At 41.6% G+C, this 21,215-nt stretch overlaps 1 protein-coding gene across 1 annotated transcript in view; it reads right to left on the bottom strand.

The window, feature by feature from the left end:
* The window catches only part of LOC147692287 (serine/threonine-protein kinase D3-like), a 587,115-nt gene that overhangs the window by 85,595 nt on the left and 480,305 nt on the right, over nucleotides 1–21,215 (bottom strand). Inside the window, exon 12 of the mRNA XM_086938546.1 lies at nucleotides 472–544. Within this exon, the coding sequence (XP_086794672.1) occupies nucleotides 472–544 (73 nt within the window). The remainder of the gene's footprint in view (nucleotides 1–471; nucleotides 545–21,215) is intronic.

Genomic DNA, 21,215 nt, shown 5'->3' with positions numbered 1-21,215 from the left:
CAAATTAAAATCAAAGAGTGATGGTCCGCAAAGAGACGTCAAAATAGTGACGATGAAAAGACAAACAAAAGAGAATAGATTTGAGAATTACTCACAAAAGGGAAAAAAATAAAAAGTGGAAGGCAGGATACTTACATTAGTGAAAGAGGACTGGGGATCCGATTGAAAGATAATGGGAAAGAGGGAGAGAATGAAAGAATGAAAAAAAGTCAACACAGAGGGTTGAAGAAATAAGAACGTGTAGAAAGAGAGGGAAACTGAAGAAGGAGGAAGAGACTGCAACATTACAGATAGAAAGATGACTATAAAAGGGAGTCAAGACGAAGGAGGGTAGATTGTTAAAGAAGTAAAGAAAAAGGAGAGTAATCGAACAATGTCAATGTACCTTGAAAATGTAAATGGAATGACTGTCAAACAGAAAGAGGAACAAAGCCCGAAATAAATTGTTGGAGAGGTTTACAAGTAACGTACCTCCGTACACAGTACCGAACTGTCCAGAACCAAGGACATCATCTGGGAAGATCTGATACAGATTACTGATATCCTGAATAAGAAGGTAAAATAATGTCAGTTAATGATTGAGACCCAAGACTTGCCTGCCACACACCTGCTTATTTGCATAGACGCTCTTTTCATAGAAAAAAATAAATGTTGGCGGCTTAATAAATAATAATACATAAACTATGTTTGAGTGAAAGTATTTTCTGAGAATACAATCTCTACTTCTATTCTCAGTATCTTCCCAAACAGGGAATTCAAAAACACCAAAGTACAGCTGGCGTGCCTTACCCACAGAAAAGGGAGCAGTAGCAATGCATGGGAACCCAAGGTAAAGCTAAACACCAACTTCTTGGAACCTACCATCACAATTTATACATACTTTTGTGCAATATCCTATTATTTTTAAAAGAATGATCTTCCACCTTCATTTCAATGTATACATAAATCGGAAGAGCAAGAGGGGAGATTTACTCACATTTTGCTCTGGGTTTGCAACACCATTATGGAAGTGGTGTTAACTTTGATAAATACCTTTGGTACTCCAAACTTTGCTGACTTTGTATGTATGCTGAACTATTAAACACGCATCCAATGGGGAAACAGTTTTAAAGTTTGTCTAGTCCTAGTATTTTGGAATGGATGGGTATCTTTTCAGTACAAAACCTATGCTAGACATCATCCAGACACCACTGCACTATGATGCAAATGCTTATGCATGGCACAAAGCAGCCAAACTGTGAGTCAGTGCAGGGAAGGGAGCAGGAAAGTGCTATTTCTTTAAATATAATGGCCCTTATTTATGAGGCCTTGCGTCAGTTTTGCTCTGCCGGTGCGTCACTTTTTGTGACGCACCAGCGGCGTAAAAAATGCGCCTTGTTGCGCCATATTTAAAAAGTGACGCATCTAGGTAGATGCGTCACTTTTTAAACCCCTGCGCCACATTATACCTGCGTCAGGTATAATGTATGCAGAGGGGGCGTTCCCCCGCAAAAAGCCTCGTAATAGTGACGCAGTGAAATCTATGAGATTTCACAGCGTCACTTTTAGGATGCTGTTGCGTCAAAATCTGCTGCCTGCCTCACAGCAGGCGTAAGACTGACGCAAGCCCTTTCACATGGGGCTTTCTCCATGTGAAAGGACGCATTGCTGGAGTTGCTTCACTTTTGTGACACACTCCAGCAATGCGTCACTTTTGCGCTTACAGATTCGTCAGAAATACTGACGTATCTGTAAGTCCTTGCGACATGATGCGTCATACATTAAATATGACGCATCATTGGTGTCGCATGGAGTGCGCAGTGAAAAGTGACGCATCGCTGTTTTCACGCAGCGATGCGTCACTTTTCATAAATGAGGCCCATTGCACTTTCCTGTTCTCTTCCTCTCACACAACCCAGAGCAGCAACTTTCTCTGTTTATTATTGCACTTCTGTCAATACAGAGGGTTTGTAATGCTGAAAGGCCCATGAAGTATTGGTGGCCTGAAGCTCACGAGTAGGGACATCTTGCTTGATTTTGTAAGTACCTGTACAAGCAAGCTGTCTCACAATACCAGGGCATGAGGTTTCATATTTGTCGTATTGGTTTTTACCTGGGTTTTTTTTTTTAGCATGGTTTAGAATATGTTAGATATGTAAGGAGCAATCTGTTTAGTTTGGCCATACGGGCAGAACACTAAAGCTTAATTATGAGTTAGGATTAAACTACGATTTGCGTCCAAATGTTAGTTTCAACAGGAAATATGTATATTATGGGGAATATGGTGGGATAAATAATGATCATGAATCTCAAACCTTGATGATGCATGTTATGCCTCATTTCTGAGTGCAAACCTCAGGATAGAAGGTATTTACCTCATCCAGTAATACCTGAGTGGAATCAGTATTTCATGGTAAAATTGTATAGGTTCCAGGTAATAGCAATATCTAAGACTTTGCGTTGAATATGAGGTTTGATTCTACAATGCTTTTGCTCCACTGTGTTAGAGCAAAGATTCACCATTTGTGGGGTAGTGGGACTGGAATATGCAGTGGTGTAGCATGGGTTGCCAGCGCCCAGGGCAAGACAATGTATCCTTCCACTTTTCTTACAAAATTTAGCGCCCTTATAAAAAGTTGCACCCCTAAAAATACCCCTAAGAATTTTGTGCCTGGGGCAACCTCCCCTGTGGCCCCCGCTACACCACTGGGTAAAGGGAGCCTTGAAAAATGTAGACAAAATATGGCCAGGTTCGGATACAAGCACACATTTTTTTTTGGCTGTTGGATGCTTTTTCATCATTTTTTTGGCCTGGGAGTGGTATTGTTTTGCTTTTTTATAAATATAAATTAAATGAAGGCAGATCATTCAGTATGACGCCACAGTGGGCAAGTATTTGGATGTTCAACATTGAGAGCTCCATTGTCGTGCCCGTGTCTCAGAAGCGTGGGTGTGATAACATTGAAAGGAGGCTGCTGGATCAACATAGCATCAGAAGGTGGCCTACATTTGCATGTGTGGAAACGATCACAAAAATATCAAGACAGCATCTTTAGGCACTTCTGAATATAGATGTTGTAACTTGAAGTTTACAGTTATCCATGTTGCCTATTGGTATGAACCCTCCACCCCTCCCTTTCCCGCAGAGTGTTGTTACCCACGGTGGAACGCTCGATAGGAGCTCACCATAGAACGTTGAGTGAGGAGGCGATCGTGCCATGGTCAGAACGCAATAAACTTGCTCTTCATCTTCATGCGTCTGAGAAGTTATTTATGAGCAGTTTTAACAAAGTGGCGATGGGTCTGCGCAGGGGGCAGTGTCTGACCTTCCCCTGTTTATTCTGCACGAACCTTCCGAGCCCGAGGAGCGACATTGACGAAGAGCTCTGGCGGGCTGTGAATCCAGCGAAGTGAGCCAAGGCTGGTAAGCAGTATCAGCGTAAAAAAAAACTAACGGCACATCAGGATGTTATATCAAGGCATACTGAACGAAGGGTGCAGATAAAAAATGAGCTAATGATGTGAATCTGGCACTGGACCGTTTTGAGGATATTGCCGGTTGACTTAAGTGACTGGAAGGAAATACGTGAAGTACGAAAGTGTAGGAATTGACGAATATTGAGGAAATATTGAGCGCTTATACGTGTGAAAATTTGAAAATGAAAGAGACTGTTTTGTAGGAAGAACATGGCAGAAGCGCATTAACAGAACTGTTGTTGAGTTCGTGCTGCTGTATATGCTGCGGGGTCATACGCTGCACCAATTTAGAGAAGGAAGTTGCCTGCGCGCGTGACAGTAAGGGATCCCGCATAGCACTGACAGCGTGCAATCGGTAGATCAGTGATCGGACCGGTACAGCGTGAGGAAGTGACAGCGTTTTCCCTCAGCTGACAAGTCTGGTGGGCGCTCCGTTCTTAGCGCTAGAGGGCGATCTGGTCTGCCGATGAACTGTTCTTCAATTGAGCCTTAGTGCGAGGCGTCGGTGCGCATAAAAGTTGAAAAGGAGGAAAATACCCTAAATTAAAGGACAATTAGGAGTAAGTGCAAGAGGAAGACATCACTTTTCAGCCCATAGTCGTGGTTTGTGCTGATAGGCTCGGCATTGTTCAGTAAAGAGCCTGCGTGCAAGGTACTTTTAACCCACTACCCCGACAGGAAAATTTGGGTGAGGAAGGGTGAGAAAAGGACAAAGGTCAGCGAGCTGGCACAGGAAAAACATACTAAGTCACCGAAGTATCGCAAGAGGCATAGTTTGGAAGTGTATGGGTTCATGATGTTAAGAGTACATTCTGAATAACGAAGAAAAAAAACAAGCATTGGTAAAGGGTAAATGTGAATTGTAATTTCATTTATCTCCTCAGCCACATATGTATGTGAGAAATTTTGCCTGCAATTAGCATCTGTACAAGGCTCGCACTACCCCTTAGTTCTTCCAGGGCCCCCTAGAGCATATATATAGCTACTGCCTCTCACCCCTTGTTTAACTATGGCATCTTCAATGACATTGTCACAGCCACCTCCATTCCTGAGTGAGGATGGTGAACCTCTCACCGCATGGAAAAATTGGGTAAATATATTTGAGTCATATTTAATCGCGATAGGTGGAAACAGATTCTCATCAGTACGTAAACTACACATATTGCTACATAATTTAGGAAGACATGCAAGGGAAATTTATGACAATTTACCGGACACTATAATTGAATTGGGAGCTGAAGAGGGAGAAAGTGAGGGCACCCCCTGATGTTTTCAAAATAGCTTTGAAAAAGTTTGAGGCACAATTTGGCAAGAAAATCAATGTGGTGCTTGAACGCCACAAATTTTTCTCAAGATCACAAGGGAAAAATGAAAGGGTAGCTAATTATATTGCAGTGCTAAGGGGGTTGTCGACCACGTGCGATTTTGGAACCCTAACTGATTCTCTTATAAGAGACCAGCTAGTGAGGTGCACATCTGACAAAAAAATACAGGAGAAGTTACTAGTGGATGCACCTGATTTAAAACAGGCGGTGGACATAGCGAAAAGCATTGAACACACAGCGTTCTGCATGAACGAAATGAAGGAATCTGTTGAGGTTAAGCAAGGTTGTGAAGGGGAAGTGTTGAAGGTGAATATGAAGGGAGATAAAAACAGAGGTGCACATGCAGGAAGTTCAAATCGAAAATCTGAGACACAAAGTGTTACCTTTGTGGTAATCCAAATCACTTAGCAAATAGTGTGAAGTGCCCTGCAAGAAGTGCCTTGTGCAGAACATGTAACAAATGTGGTCATTTTACTAAGGTGTGTCATGATGCGAGAAAGGACATAACTCATGTCATTCATGAAGAAGAGGTACAAAGGGGGGATATTGTGTTCCAAGTTAATGAACTTCTTGAGAGCTCTACTAGCAATTACCCTGAATGTAAAATTTTGCTTGACAATGTATCTTATGATGTTTTTGCTGATTCATGCTCACAGTATACTCTCATAAGTGAAGAAACTTTCAAAAGTAAATCAGGATATAGGGAGTATGTTTTGTTACCTCCAGACATGAACCCGGGGGGATACAACCGGGATTCAATACCCCTGGTTGGCATGCTGATTATGCAAATGAACTTCAAGGACCGGTTCACGGTTGGTAAGGTATATATAACAAAACAGGGTTCAAACTTATCAGGGTGGAAACATCAAAAAGACCTTGGCATTAAGTTGGATTCGAATGCCTCAGACCCGGTGTACTTGGTGGAACGACCTAGCATAGGTGCTGATGTGGGTGGAGAGTTTCCTGAGGTATTTTCGAAGGATCTAGGTTTGATGAAGGTGTTCTCCATAAAATAAAGTTGAAAAAACATTTAAAACCATCGGTGCATAAGGCCAGATTGGTACCCTTGGTAGTGAGAGATTCCCTCAAGGATGAATTGGAGAAGTTGGAGTCTATGGGGGTAATTGAGAAGATTGAAAGTTCAGAGTGGCTCGCCCCCAATGTGGTCGCGGCCAAGGCATTCGATTATGTGTGGACCTCAGGGATCTCAATGCCAACATCTGGGTGGAGAGACATCCTCTCCCCAAGATAAATGAGATGCTCAGTGTCATACAGGGAGCCAAGTTCTTCAGCGTCCTAGACCTCTCAGCGGCATATCACCAGGGAGCCCTACATCCAGAGTCAAAACAGCTGACTTCTTTTATAACACCATTCGGGGCATACCAGTACAACAGGATGCCATTCGGATTGGCATCCGCAGCTGCCGTATTCCAACGGATTATGCATCACATACTTGATGGTCTAAGAAAAATATTGTGTTTCCAAGACAATATTTTGATTTATGGTTATTCAGAACTTGAACATAACGAGAACCTTAAAAAAGTGTAGAAAAAACTGAGCAAGGCAGGATTTACGACCCAAATAGACAAGTGTAAAATTGGGGTCAAGTCCGTAACTTACTTAGGACACACCATTTCAGGAGAAGGAATCAAGCCCAAGTCTAGTTTGATGGATTCTGTTGTTTTGGTCCCGGCTCCATCGAATAAAGACGAGCTTAGAACCTTCTTAGGCTTAGTGGAGTACTTGAACAAGTTCATAGAAAATTTTGCTGGTCACACAAGTGCCAAGAGAGAGCTTTTAAAGAAGGGTTCTTCTTTTGAGTGGAGTACGAAGTGGCAACAAGAATTCCAGTATGTCAAGGCAGCCACCCACACTAGGCATGTTTGACCCAAATGCGAAAACTACCCTTACCACGGATGCTAGCATAAAGGGGTTGGGTGCACCCCTTACTCAAGTGGTGGACGCATGCGAGAAAATAATTGCATTCGCATCTAGAGCCCTGAAGGAAGCAGAATCAAATTATTCCACAATCGAGAGGGAGGCCCTGGCGTGCTATTGGGCGATAAACCACTTCAAATTTTTCTTGTGGGGTATTCCTTTCACTTTACGCACCGACCACAAACCCCTCATCCCACTATTTTCTACAAAAAACATTGAGAAGGTCACTCCTCGCATCTCGAAGTGGGTTTTGGCATTGCAGGGTTACAATTTCACGATGTGTTATGTGGCAGGTGTTAAAAACACAATTGCTGACTGCATGTCAAGGTTACCCATACCTGGTGATGATTCAACATGCAGTCCACCTGATGAGGTTGTTTTTTCCATTGAATACCCTGCCATCAACAGGAAGGAGTGGGAGAAGGAAGCAGAGGAAGATCAGGTGCTGAGAGAGTTGAGAGTGATGATTGAGAAGGGGTGGCCCAGAACTTCAAACGAGCTACCAGATGCTCTCAAACCTTTCTGGATTGTGAGAAATGAACTATCCCTAACAGGGGGCCAAGTGTATAGGGGAACAAGAATCATTCCCCCAGGTAGCATGAAAAAACGAGTGATTGACATCGCGCATGAGGGACACCCAGGTAGAAGCATGACCAAGAGCAAAATTAGGCAACACTATTGGTTTCCCAAAATGGATTGGTTGGTTGAAAGTACAGTGAAAGAGTGTGTTTCCTGTGGAATGAGTAACAAATCTAAAGTGGTACAAAAAGCACCCCTTATCCCTGTGGTGGTGCCGTCTAAGCCATGGGATAAGCTCGGCCTAGATAATATAGGTCCATTGAATCATCTCAGCAGTCCCCAAAGATTTATGTTTGTACTTATTGATTATCATGCCCATTTGATTACTACTAAACTTGTGCCCTCTATAACCACTTAAGACCTAACTGAGTTCCTTAAAGAAATATTTTCAAAAGAAGGAGTACCTAGTGCCCTCGTAACGGACAATGGTGTTCAAATTACATCAGAAATGATGAGAGAATTCTAAGAAGGTTTAGCCATTACGCATGTAAAGACACCCCTCTACTGTCCCAAGGCCAACGGGATGGTGGCAAGAGCTAATAGAATGTTAAAAAACACTATCCAGATGGCCGTCACTTTGTGAAAGCCAGTTGAGGAAACCATCAGGAAAACATTATGGTCACATCACTCATCCCTGAATGCTGTGAGTGGAGTGTCTCGTTTTGTGTCCCTCAAGGGGAGAAACTCAGGGTCCAAACTCACCCCTAACTGGCTCAATGGGGGCAGTCCGGTATGGGTGGACAGAGATTCTACTATGAGAAAGGTGGTTCAATACCAAGTGGAGTACAAAACTAGACATGACCAGAAATGGGGAACCTCCAGTAGGAGATTTCATGAGGGACAGTGGGTGGTGATCAAAAAACCTGGTATAGGGCGTGCCAAGGTCTCCTCCTTCTCCAAACCATCGAGAATCAAGAGGGTTGGCAGAAACTCTGTTGTTTTGGAGGATGGCAGCACTTGGAGTATGGACAATGTGAGTAATTGCCCCAATGTGTGTGTACCTGTACCCGATTGTGATGAAATTCCAGAGGATGCACCATCCAGTGGTTGTTTGCCCAAAGACTCTAGAATATGCCGGCCGCCACGGTGGCAGGAGGTCTATGTCAAATAGCATTGGTGTAAATAGATGCCTCCTCCGGAGAAAATGTATACAGTAATTCTCTTTTGGTTTTTACAGAGGGAGATGTGTTGTAACTTGAAGTTTACAGTTATCCATGTTGCCTATTGGTATGAACCCTCCACCCCTCCCTTTCCCACAGAGTGTTGTTACCCATGGTGGAACTCTCAATAGGAGCTCACCATAGAACGTTGAGTGAGGAGGCGATCGTGCCAAGGTCAGAACGCAATAAACTTGCTCTTCATCTTCATGCGTCTGGGAAGTTATTTATGAGCAGTTTTAACAATAGCTATAATCTTTTAATAGAAGATGGATGAAGGTTATATGTACATGTCACCGCAGTATGTGCATGTGTTCATGAGGTGGCCATTACATCTGTGATATTCTGACATTTAGAGATGGCTTAGAAATGTCAAGAATGGGGAGAATTGCCTTTTTTGGCTTTTGTGTGCATTTCCAGCGGGTGGGCCTAATGAAGGAACAATCTAGCTACCATACTGATTTTCTTTTTACCACATTTATTCAGCAATATTTTCTTTACAGGCTGTGCTTTTGAAATAAAAATATATTTTAATACATTTCTTATTCAGTAAAAGCTAGCACCATTTGTCATGAGGCTCAAATGGAAGAGATACATAAGTTAAGCTCCAAATCCGTTGGTCCCCCTTTGCCTAAACAGGGTAAATCTTGGTTGAAAACACTAAATCAAGAAATTAACCGACTAGTCCGAAAACAACATTTCCATTTCTCTATGGATCAACAGCAGGAAATTAACTGCCTTAAGCGAGTAAGAAGTCGCTGCAAACTTAGCGACAAGAGAAGAGAGTTTGACGCTAAGTGGATCGGGTTGAGGGAAGCCGCAAGGGCTAAAGACTCAAGAAACTACTGGCATTTGATCACGGAATATTGTGAATCAAGACAGAGGGCTCTCCCTATACTGATCCCAGAAAAGGAATGGGTGGATTATATTTCATCATTATATAAAAACAATATCCAAGTAGTTACTGTGACATTTGTTGTAGAGGAGTCTTCCTCTTCTTTTCTTGAATACGGTCCCCCGTCAGGGGATGAAGTAGTGGATTTTATAACGAACGCCAGAACCTCCGGTGCGGAAGGGCCAGATGGAATTCCGACTGTGTTAATTAAAAAGGAGCCAGCGGCATCGGGAGCCCTCTTAGCACCATTGTTTAATTTCTGTTTTCGAACAAGCAATATTTCCCCTTCTTGGAAGGGGAGTTTTATGGTCCAGCTGTATAAAAAGGGCCCGAAAACTTTACCAACTAGCATCAGACAGAATGCATTGTTGGATGCCTCGGGCAAATTATTTGCAAAAAGTTTATTATGTTGTCTGCATCAATGGGCCCATAATCAGAATATTTTACCACCAGAACAAGCTGGTTTTAGAAAGAACCATGGTACTCTGGACAATATTGTGGTTGTCCAGACCATTGTAGAGAAATATGTTTTCACATGAAGTTTGCAAGTTTATATGGCATTTATTGATTTATCCACGGCTTTTGACAAAGTGGGTTGCCAAACTCTGTGGAGAAAGCTCTCCCATCTAGGTATACCACACCATCTTTTGGGTCTCATCGTAGAATTACATACAGACGCCAGGTGCCAAGTTCTGATGGGAGGTTCGCTGGGCTTATCATGTAAGATGAAAACATATAATGGGCTTAAGCAGGGTTGCCTGCTGGCCCCTCTTTTGGTTTTTTTGTACACATTTGTTCTCCTCGGTGCTTTGAACTCAGTAAGGGGGCATGCCCCCAGAATTAGTGCAATGTCCATTTGTTCTTTATTATATGCGGACAAAGTGGCAATCTTTGATCTAATGCCCATTGGTCTGCAACATTGTTTGGATGCTTTAACTAAATATGCAGAAGAACATTTTTTGAAAATTAATGTTGCCAAAAGCAAAATCTTGGTCTCCCGCAAGAAAGGGCTTAGATTAAACAGAGGGTATAAGTGGATGTTGGTGTTTGATGAACTGGAACTAGTTGACTTCTATCTATATTTGGGGAAGGTCTTTTAAAAAACTGGACGAGATATAGAGCATATTAATCTATGTGTTAGTAAGGCTGTCTACCAGTCTGCAGCTTTGAACAGATTTAGCAAAACTTGTGGGAGACGCCACTTCAGTCATGTTCTATCAGTATTTAAGGTTAAAATTCTCCCTTCATTAACATATGCTGTTGAAGTACTGGATATGAATCACCGGCTTTCCTTTGATAAGGCTGAAGACCAAATTCTACGCCAAATCTGTAATTAAATTCTATGGCTGCTTCACATGTACTACATTTGGAATTTGGTCTAGTCTCTTCATATACTTTATCCGTGGCAGTGGTCCTGAAGTGGGGTAACTCCCTCTGTTGGGAGTACAAGGGCACTCTTAGGGCTATTTTGAGAATGGAAATTTTTGATAAATTGAAAGAACAATCAACATTTTTCACGTTCTTTGCATAAGCAAATGATTTATTCGGGCTTAGCTTAAATGTTCATTACCTTATGCCATAGTCTGCACTGAAGCTGTTTCTAAAAAAGTCTATAACTTCTATTAGCACGATTAGAGATATTGCTTTAAGTCAGTCCAAGCCCTGTGATGAAGTGGTCTGTGGGATTGCTTTGGGGAGTAAACCACAGCTGTATTTAACCCAGAACCTTCCTCATGGGATCAGAAGGCTGATACTTCTATTGAGAACTAACTTGTTGCCTTTAAGAGTAGTTACAGGTATATGGGACAAAATACCAAGAGAAGAGAGAATTTGCGAAATGTGCTCTTTACAAATTCAGGATCTTAATCATGTGCTATTTGTGTGCCCGGCACTACAAAGGGCCAGGCTTAATATCTCTTCTGCTCGGGAGGCTCGTGCATTTGTTTTGGCCCCACCAAATGAAATGGTTTGCCATAGGTTATATCAATTTTTTAAAACATTCTTGGTTATTTATTAGGTAACTTTTCAAGTCCATTTTTGTATGTTGTAATATCTAATGGTTGGATATTGAAGAAATGTGTTGTGTGTATATATAGTATGTCCTTTTATCTATTTTAACTTTTTGAAGTACTTTTGAAGAATTGTGTACTATATATAAAGTATGTCCTTTTAATTTATTGGCGTACTTTTTTGGACCTCCGTCGGAGTTCCATATCAAAATAAAATAAATTATATTGAATTGAATTGTATGTCATACCTTAACTAAGACATGCTTTGTAATTTACTGTATTGTTTTTTTCAATATCTTTTTATTGGCAATCTTTAAACAGATACAATGTTCAATAGACCTTGAATCATAATCATATACCGAAATATTGCACAGTATACACTAGTGAGTGTGATTTGCTAGAATTTTACATCAATATAGTCTTCTAAGTTAACTGCCCACTCACCTCCCTTAAATCTACCTCCCAAACTATCCAACCCCTATCCCAATCTTTTCCTTCTAATTGTAAGTGGCAGAGTGGGCAGTCCCTGTGGTAAATATGCAGTCACCGACTTTTCCGGCGCATCAAATAGTCAGTTTGACTCTAAGCTAATCTACATAGAAATCTAGCTATCTGTATACTCGGTTCAGTCTGTTTCCAATAAGGTGGGAAACCCGTGAGATAGTGTGACTGTAGTGAGTCGCTAAAGGGGGATGTGTATCCGCTCTAAAAGTGGGACTAAATTTCTCGGCCAAAGAATTCCAATCTTGGGCAATGGGGTGTTTACGTATGCCTTGATCTTTTCCTGATGTAGGTGGACACTTTCAGATGTCAATCAGGGGTGGTTGCCTCACCCCAGGACTATATTGGAAAGATGGATAAGAATCAGCTATTTTGTCAATCCAATTACATCTATACAAGTTTTCAGGACATGGATGGCCAATTTCTCCAGTATAGGGCAGCTAGAAATCCATCCACATAAATGATAGAACGCCATAAGTGTGTACATCAGCCAGTGTTCTCAAAACTGAACAAAATATAAACTTGCATTACTAACATAGAGAACCATTGCAAGGCATAGTAAAAATCAGCCATTTCCTGTTAAGGGAAAGGTGGGTCGCTGACATACATAAGAACTTACAGGTCAACAATGATAAAGGCTTGGTTATTTTACATAGAAAGGATCTCATAATGCAAGCAGTAAATATATTCAATATAATTATAACCATGGGAAATACCTGACACTTGAGGTACAAAATTAAGATGTTTGGATAAATACATGTGGCTGAGATGTAAACTAATGACTACAGATGTCCTACATATAATGTGGTTGTGCAAGCGATTTTGGAATTACTTGGGGAAATTACTAACAAACGCACAATCTAATGTATAAAGTAGGATCGCCCCATGCCAAAATATACCTATTGGGGTTCATATTATCTACAAAGGGGAGAAATACATGGTGAGGTTCTCTGACACAGCAGTTTTAGTTGGCCGAAAGGAATATAGTTATGGTGTGTAAGCCAAATTAGAGTCTCTCATTCATGGGATAGATGTCTGATCTTCATAAGGGACGCCTAAAAGAGACACCAGCAGTGCTAGGGAAGTATGGGCCCTGAAGGCACCCTACTGATGAAAGAGTGTGTTGAACATTTTACACCAACAGAGGGGTAGATAAATGTATTGGATTCTCTTAAAAAAGGTACAGAATTCTCCAAAACTGAGCTGATGCAAGGTTTAGCTATTGAGACAACTCTCCTCACAGCAATTAAAATTTAAATTTAAGTCCATTCTCTTGATAGAAGACTTTTGAGTGATTGGGGCATACGGATTTTAGTGTGATGAGTAAGATTGAGACCAAACTAAAAAATAAACAAACATTTCCAGATAATTGATTCAAATATGTCAAAATAAATGGGCAGCTTCAGAAAATATATCTAAAGACCCTGAGATTGCCATCAAGAGCGTAGAAAAGGGGGTCATCTGGCTAATCTGAACACACATGATTACATTAGGGAAGTATGCAATTATTTGAATGATGTGAGAATATATGTTACAGTCAAAGTGTGAAATCCTGAATTCTATAGAATGCCTAGGTAATGTATAGAATGCCTGAAAATGCCTAAAAATCGAACGTCAAAGTATGAAATTATTGATATTTTATACATTGCCTAGGCATTGCATACTTTGCCGGATTGTCTGCCGGCAAAGTATATAATACGCCTAATCCCGCCATTTTATTCCCGCCCGGCAATGTGTGAAATTCGGCATTCTATAGAATGGCTAGGTATTGTATAGAATGCCTGAAAATCGAACGTCAAAGTATGGAATGATTGACATTTTATACATTGCCTAGGCATTGTATACTTTGCCGGATTGTCTGCCGGCAAAGTATATAATACACCTAATCCCGGAGACAGCACAAGTTATCAGCAAGCGAGGGGCAGAATGCCAAAATAAGAGGTGCCTTTGTGTGAAAAAGAAAATCAAATGCAATTCAAAATGTCACTCTAGCCTTCCCTGCTGCAACAAGTAGGTCATGCCAGTTATGCTTTGTGTTTCACCGGTAACAGTATTCTGTTCACATTCTTCTTTAAGTCGGGAAATGTATATACAAGATCAAAGTGCCAAAATAGAAGGTGTTTTTGTGCAGCAACAAGTAGGTCATGCCAGTTCTGCTTTGTGTTTTACCGGTAACAATATTCTGCTTGCATTCTTCTTTAAGTCGTGAAATGTATGTACAAGATCAAAGTGCCAAAATAGAAGGTGTTTTTGTGTGAAGAATAAAAGTGAGTACAATTCCACATGTTACTCTGGCCTTTATAAGTGTAACAAGTACTTCAATCTCAGTTCTGCTTTCATTGTTTTCCGGTAAGAATATCCTGTGCTTAATTTCGTAGTTTTGTTCTTTCAGTTTTCAAATGCGTATTAATTAATAAAGGCTTCTCATCTTGTGTCCTTTTAACACTTTGCGTAAATGGTACTGGTCATTCTGTATAATACCTAGGAATTGTATAGAATGCCTAGGAAAGGTATGTAACATTTTCACAAAAAACTTATATTTCATAGTTTGCCTCTAAACCATCAGGCATTCTATACATTACCTAGGCATTCTATACATTACCTAGGCATTCTATACAATGCCGGGATTTCACACTTTGCCGAATGCCTAGGAATCTCATCTTGTGGCATTTTAACACTTTGCGTAAATGGTACTGGTCATTCTGTATAAAGCCTAGGAATTGTATAGAATGCCTAGGAAAAGTATGTAACATGTTCACAAAAAACTTATATTTCATAGTTTGCCGAAAACCATCAGGCATTCTATACTTTACCTAGGCATTCTATACAATACTGGGATTTCACACTTTGACTGTAACATATATAAAATGTTTTAAGGGATACCTCTAACTCCTTTTGTGTCTGTGCTACATTTTTTACTACCGGAATGGTTAAACAATAGTTTGTTGATTAGAAAAGAACTGTCTTTGTCAAACTCTGAACCACCTGCATAGTCTTCTTCAGACTGTGGGTACTCAGCATGGGGGGCACAGGTGGAAGAAAATGGGAGCAGAGGTCACAACCTGGCCTAATGAAATGGCCACAAAGAGAGTGGGTTGTTCCATAGCAAGAAAGGGCCACACTCTGAGAGTTTAATTGAAGACTCCCCCCTTAATGTGAAAACCTTCCGAGTGGAGTGCTTTACAGAAGTGTAGGAGCAGACAGGAGCCCTAATGACCTTGAATATTTATAAACAGATTGTTTTAAATACCGTTTTCCTTTAATTTATTTATAATGTGGGCGATGTGTGAGGGTCTATTTAAGACATTTTGCAGAGCAATATTGTGTTTATGTTTCATCCAACAACCTTAAAACACTTTTTTTTAGATAAAACAGTACTCCACATATGAGAAATGTAGGGTGTCACAGAGATTATTTGCAGTAATATTAGTGAACTGCTGCTGTGTTCCAATATTGAAAAGACACATCGCTACTTGCGTTACATGGCTAAAGAGGGCTTGAAAGAAATGAATTTGTATCATAAATTCAAAACAGTTTCAAACAGGGTCCCCCAAATACGTTTTGTCCAGGGCCCCTGAAATCCTTATGATGTACCTAATCATGGGACTGTTTGAGATAGGGCCTGGGCACCACCCCGACACCTAGATCCCTGCAGGATACAGGTCCGATGGCAAGGGCACACACTCCCAAAATCGAAGAGCAAAACAGTTAGTATGTTGTGACTGGCTGGCATGTGGGAGAGAGGTCAGAGGTTGAAAGGGGAACCCCCTGACTCAAGAAGTTGGATGATTAAAGGTACATTTTCTAAGCGGACTGGCTGCAGAGAAAGCGATGGGGACACTGAGCCGAACTGCGGCGGTGCTGGTTACAGTGATTCAAATACGTGGATAGGCAATATGCCAAGAGCTGAGGGCAAAGACCCCATTTGCCAGTATGAAACAATGGGACAGTGGGTTGCAGGGGACACCTCAGAGTTTGCGTTTGGAAGAGAGTGAACTAGATCATTCAGAAGATCAATACAGAGATGCAGGGGAAAGAGGTGAGCTGTCCAGCAGGAGACTGAGTAGGGATCTGCCCATAGGGTGAATGATCAGGGAGCCAGAGCAATTTCCATGGCAGGGTTGAAGATAACTTTTGAGACAGGTGGAAACTGGAGCATGAAAAAGAGTCCTCATGTGTTGATGAGGGACCTGCACCCTCTACTTATTTATGTCACAATGTTGTTAAAGACAAAGCTAGCAATTATCTATAAATTGCCAAAGAAATTCCCATATGAGATTATGGAAAATGTGACAAGGACTTTGTTACATGCAGCATGAGATACCCTCGTGGTTCACATTCCATAGACAAAATAAGCACAAAGGGCAAAAAACTATGGATAGCGTGCGTATGCCTTTCTAATGACAACTGGGTCAAGAGATTAGACTCACCTGAAAAGACTTAATGTAGTTTAGGAACTTTTTATCTTTATGTAAAATAATTACATGGCACTATTGCAATGCTATACTATGACATGTAGCAAATGATTTCAAATTACAGCATGCTATTTAAATTTTGCATTGTATTTGTACTTTAATTTTCCTTTTTATTGAATAGTTTAATTCGCCATTGTGTTCTGTTTTTATAGAACATACGGTAAACTTTAACAACCTTACAAAATGGTTCTGTGAATAATTTGGAGAATCCTTGAATACATAAGAAGAAAACCAAGATTCTGATTCGATTATTTCTCTTCAGAAATCCAAAACGATTTTGTACATTTAATGTAGAGGTGGATGCCACATTATTTCTTTGAACCTAAACAATGTGGTATACAATGCTCTAGGGGTCTGTTTATGACACCTGAAGATTTCCATAAAATGGTATGTTTAGTAGTGTGGATATGTAATGTCTGAGTGTCAATTAAATGTAAATGGTCTAGTATCGTACACAGTGCGATTCAGAAAAGGGGGTGGTGGTGAACAGAGTGTCTGAATTAAGCAGACCACTCTTACCCAGTCCAAAGATCAGGGCTTGATCCATCACCGTTATTTAGCTCACTGCACCATCCCAGCTCAGAACCTGGCTATATGCAAATTAGTCTGTCCCTGGCCCAGTGCATCATGGGAACAGGGCAGACCAAACTACCAAGCCAATTCTTCACCGGAAAGGAGACAAGCTTCCGGGGACCGGTTTCTGGCATTTCAGCCGTCGTCGGCCCGGCTTGCTTGAATCCTGATGGTGCAGTGAGCAAGGGACTCATGTCTGAGTATACCCTGCCACACCTATAGTGGCCAAAAACGATTCAGAAAAGGGGGTGGTGGTGAACAGACAGTCTGAATTAAGCAGACCACTCTTACCCAGTCCAAAGATCAGGGCTTGATCCCTCACCGTTATTTAGCTCACTGCACCATCCCAGCTCAGAACCTGGCTATATGCAAATTAGTCTGTCCCTGGCCCAGTGCATCATGGGAACACGGCAGACCAAACTACCAAGCCAATTCTTCACCGGAAAGGAGACAAGCTTCCGGGGACCGGTTTCTGGCATTTCAGCCGTCGTCGGCCCGGCTTGCTTGAATCCTGATGGTGCAGTGAGCAAGGGACTCATGTCTGAGTATACCCTGCCACACCTATAGTGGCCAAAAACGATTCAGAAAAGGGGGTGGTGGTGAACAGAGTGTCTGAATTTAGCAGACCACTCTTACCCAGTCCAAAGATCAGGGCTTGATCCATCACCGTTATTTAGCTCACTGCACCATCCCAGCTCAGAACCTGGCTATATGCAAATTAGTCTGTCCCTGGCCCAGTGCATCATGGGAACAGGGCAGACCAAACTACCAAGCCAATTCTTCACCGGAAAGGAGACAAGCTTCCGGGGACCGGTTTCTGGCATGGACAGGAATAGACTAATTTGCATATAGCCAGGTTCTGAGCTGGGATGGTGCAGTGAGCTAAAAAACGGTGTTGGATCTAGCCCTGATCTCTCGACTGGGTGAGAGTATTCTGATTAATTCAGAAACTCTGTCCATCACCACCCCTTGTTGTTAAGTCGTACACAGTGCAGCACTTGTTGAACAGCTGTAATGTTAACTGGACAAGGCTTCCCTGTGTCCTCTCTTGAAATACAAGCTACTTCCCAATTCTTGGTATTAATGTGTGTCTACGTTGTTACTCTGTTCCAGGCTTTCAGAGCCAAGTTTAGATTTGGGCTGTGAGAAGGTGGCCTGGTATATGCTGTCCACTAATTAAAGTGGGCATCTTGTACCAGTCCACGTGACCCTTATGATGTATGAGGTCAAAGATAACCTTTAGAAAGCTATCCTAGTGGTAGCTGTGGTGAGCAGCCTTCAGGAGAACCACACAGTAGTTATATAAAAATATTTATTTATTAATATAACTATCTCCACTAATCTCTACACGAGATTAGATCATAAAGGACACAATACTGTATCAATAGAACATTCGTAAGTAGCACTATACACAGATGGCTCCAGGGTGAGACCGACCCATATACTAACAGAATTTTATACCAATCACAACGTCAATAGACACAGTGCCTAGAGTACGTAGAATCGCTGGGACCCCAAGGAACCACCCATGGCAGTGACACTGGGAGCCCACTGAGGACAGGTGCAGTGAGGAAACACGACAGCCTGCTCTGTACAACTCTATGGGAAAGTCGTGTTTGCAAACTTAAAGTTTAAGGACACTTCTACGAGGACTTCAAGCAAACCCTTTGGAACATAGGAGGTTGTAGAGCTAACCACCAGTGAGAACAAAAGTACCTGTGTTATCTATCCCAGAGGAGCCGGGTGTATAGGGGTCAAGTGGTGTTGGAAACCTTCGTCAGTTTCAATGGAGAGCTACAAAGAAGTACTGCTGCCAGGAAAGCAAGGAGTGTCCGGTGGAATCCAAGCCTGGAGTCTAGGTGAGAGGAATCTGAAAGCAGAGGGGACAGAGTCTGAGTCATGTCAGGTGCCCAGGGATTCGGTAGTCAAATGCCCACCTATGTCGGGTTTTTCAAGTGTGAAGGGATGCTTGACGCTGCAGTCACGGGGACCAGGAGACATTGATGATGACCAGGATATGGAGTTGAGCTGTGCCACAAAGGATACTGAGTGCTGAGGAGTCGGTGTCAGGCTGGAGCACCAACAAGTCTTGCTAAATGCAACCCATGCGGGTAGAGAAAACAGGTTACGGTGTGGACCAGCAAGGTCCAGGAGACTCTACAGGCAATGGGAGTCAGGACACATCTGGTGCGACTAGGTAAGCCCAAGAAAAAAACAAGGTGACACTCACCAGGATGACCAAAACCAATACCTTAAGTTTACTGTTGAGTTCAGCCATGAGAGAACATTCTGGTTGCAACAATTTTTCCTAAATGGTTTCATGCTCAACCATTGTTTATAACACGCTGCACCTTGGCCATGTAGTTTGGGGAGAGAGTGTCTATTTTTAAAACAACTGGGGTACGTTAATATTGTATAGAAATGAGGGAGCAAGTTAGCTACACATCGCAAATATTATTTTGACGGTGGTTCTCAATTCACTTTTCCATTTCCATTTAACAGAGCAGGGCCTCATTTTTCCCGAGCGGGTGCCGGGTGAGGTGAGGTTACTTCCCACATAATGCTTGGTGAGTATGATACTTTAAAAACATACTTGTGAATTTTATCATAGAAGCCTGGAGGACTGCAGCCATCTGTGAAGCGTTGAGACTTTTTCTTCGCTATTTATGTGTTGTCTGTACTGTTTTCTTTGTCACTTAGGGATCACTGTAGACAAATTTATCATATCATATATTCTGTGCACTGTTTCCCTCTCTTGTTGGATAGGACAAATAATTCATTTTCCACCAGCTTACATTGGGGATCCAAGTTCCTGGTAGGAGTATTTTGATTTAATATTGCACAGTATTCTTATTATTATAATTTTCACGTTTAACTCACTAGTATCCTTTTGCAGTCGCTATTAGAACTCGGTCCTAAAGAAAGCTGGACAGTTTGTTCCATACAGCTGAAACATGTCGACCCCAATGCACTGCGCCATTATATAGTCATATTTTCAGACTATCAGGCGTCATTTTAATCTTGACACTAGGACAGTGCCTATTAAACTTATTTTCTGCTCTAGTAGCCAATTTTATATTCTCTCACTCACTTTTTTCACAGCACTGCACACCATCTGCACCACTTGAAAGACACTGTGGCTAGAGGACTATCTCGGAAATCCATCTCTGCACCATCATTAGATGGGTTGGGCGAGATTTGGATCACCATCCGTATCCTACGTGATGATATTCCGCCATAAGGGTGGGCTGATGGGAGTTTCTCAGCCCAGTGTATTTTCATGTTGTTGGTACATGATCCCTTTGTGTCTTTAGCTTCAGAACAGCACACATTTATCATTGTGAACAGACATCTCCTGTTATTTTCATCTGACACTCACCAGGACCCAGAGACCAACGGACCAGGGATCGGAGGAGACCTCAAGCGAGTTTGCAAACCATCAGCCCACAGAGTACTCAGTGAGTGGAAGCTGGATATCTGTGGTGCAAATACTGCTCGTGGTCAGGACTACACGGAGTCCAAGCACAAGTTTGGGAATCACCAACAAGCATATGCACTTGCAAATGTGCGTGGTGCACAGGGGTTCGGGTTGCACAGTCCCCACGAGAGATACTGGTATTGTAGTGTAGTTCCTATATTCCCAATAGGCTCTGCGCATTGGAATAATATATCCTATAGATTATACGTAGGACTGAGATCAACTAGGTCTCTATCGAATATATTAAACTTAATAGTGAGTGCCAGCTAGCTCAGAGGTCACTAGAAACTTTCTCGAATTCAAAAGAAAGGATTAGTTTCTGACAACCGCATAAACATGACAACTTTGTTTCCCAAGAATAAGAAATATATCTCTAGACTCGTGCAAACAATAGATAAGTATTTCACTCAGTCACTCGTGCATGCTTCGTTTCTACAGAGATTCAGAGAAAGATAGAGACAAGTGTTTTCAATAAAAAGGTTTTATTGAACAGTCTTCTTTCTCATGCAAGTAAAGTGAACTACTACAATTGTAATACAGAATGTAAAGTATAATACGTACAGCGAGAACAATATTATGAAATAATACTGTAAGAGCATTGTAAGGTTTCTAACCCATATATAAATACATACATAAATAACAATGGCTAAAAATGCACAACTGGTGCTTCTAAAGTACGCCTACCGCAATGTACCTAACCTAAGTCTAGTACGTGGGAAGAATTAAGTATTGTGTAGTATAGGTTTAGTTTTCTTTGCCAAGAATCTATCCAAGATTTCTCTAGGTTCTAATCAGCCCCATACCTTAGTTTAGAATGAAGGAGGTGTGG

The sequence above is a fragment of the Lissotriton vulgaris genome, chromosome 9, assembly GCF_964263255.1.
Source record: "Lissotriton vulgaris chromosome 9, aLisVul1.2, whole genome shotgun sequence".
Taxonomy (NCBI): domain Eukaryota; kingdom Metazoa; phylum Chordata; class Amphibia; order Caudata; family Salamandridae; genus Lissotriton; species Lissotriton vulgaris.
This window is presented reverse-complemented; position numbering and strand designations above follow the sequence as displayed.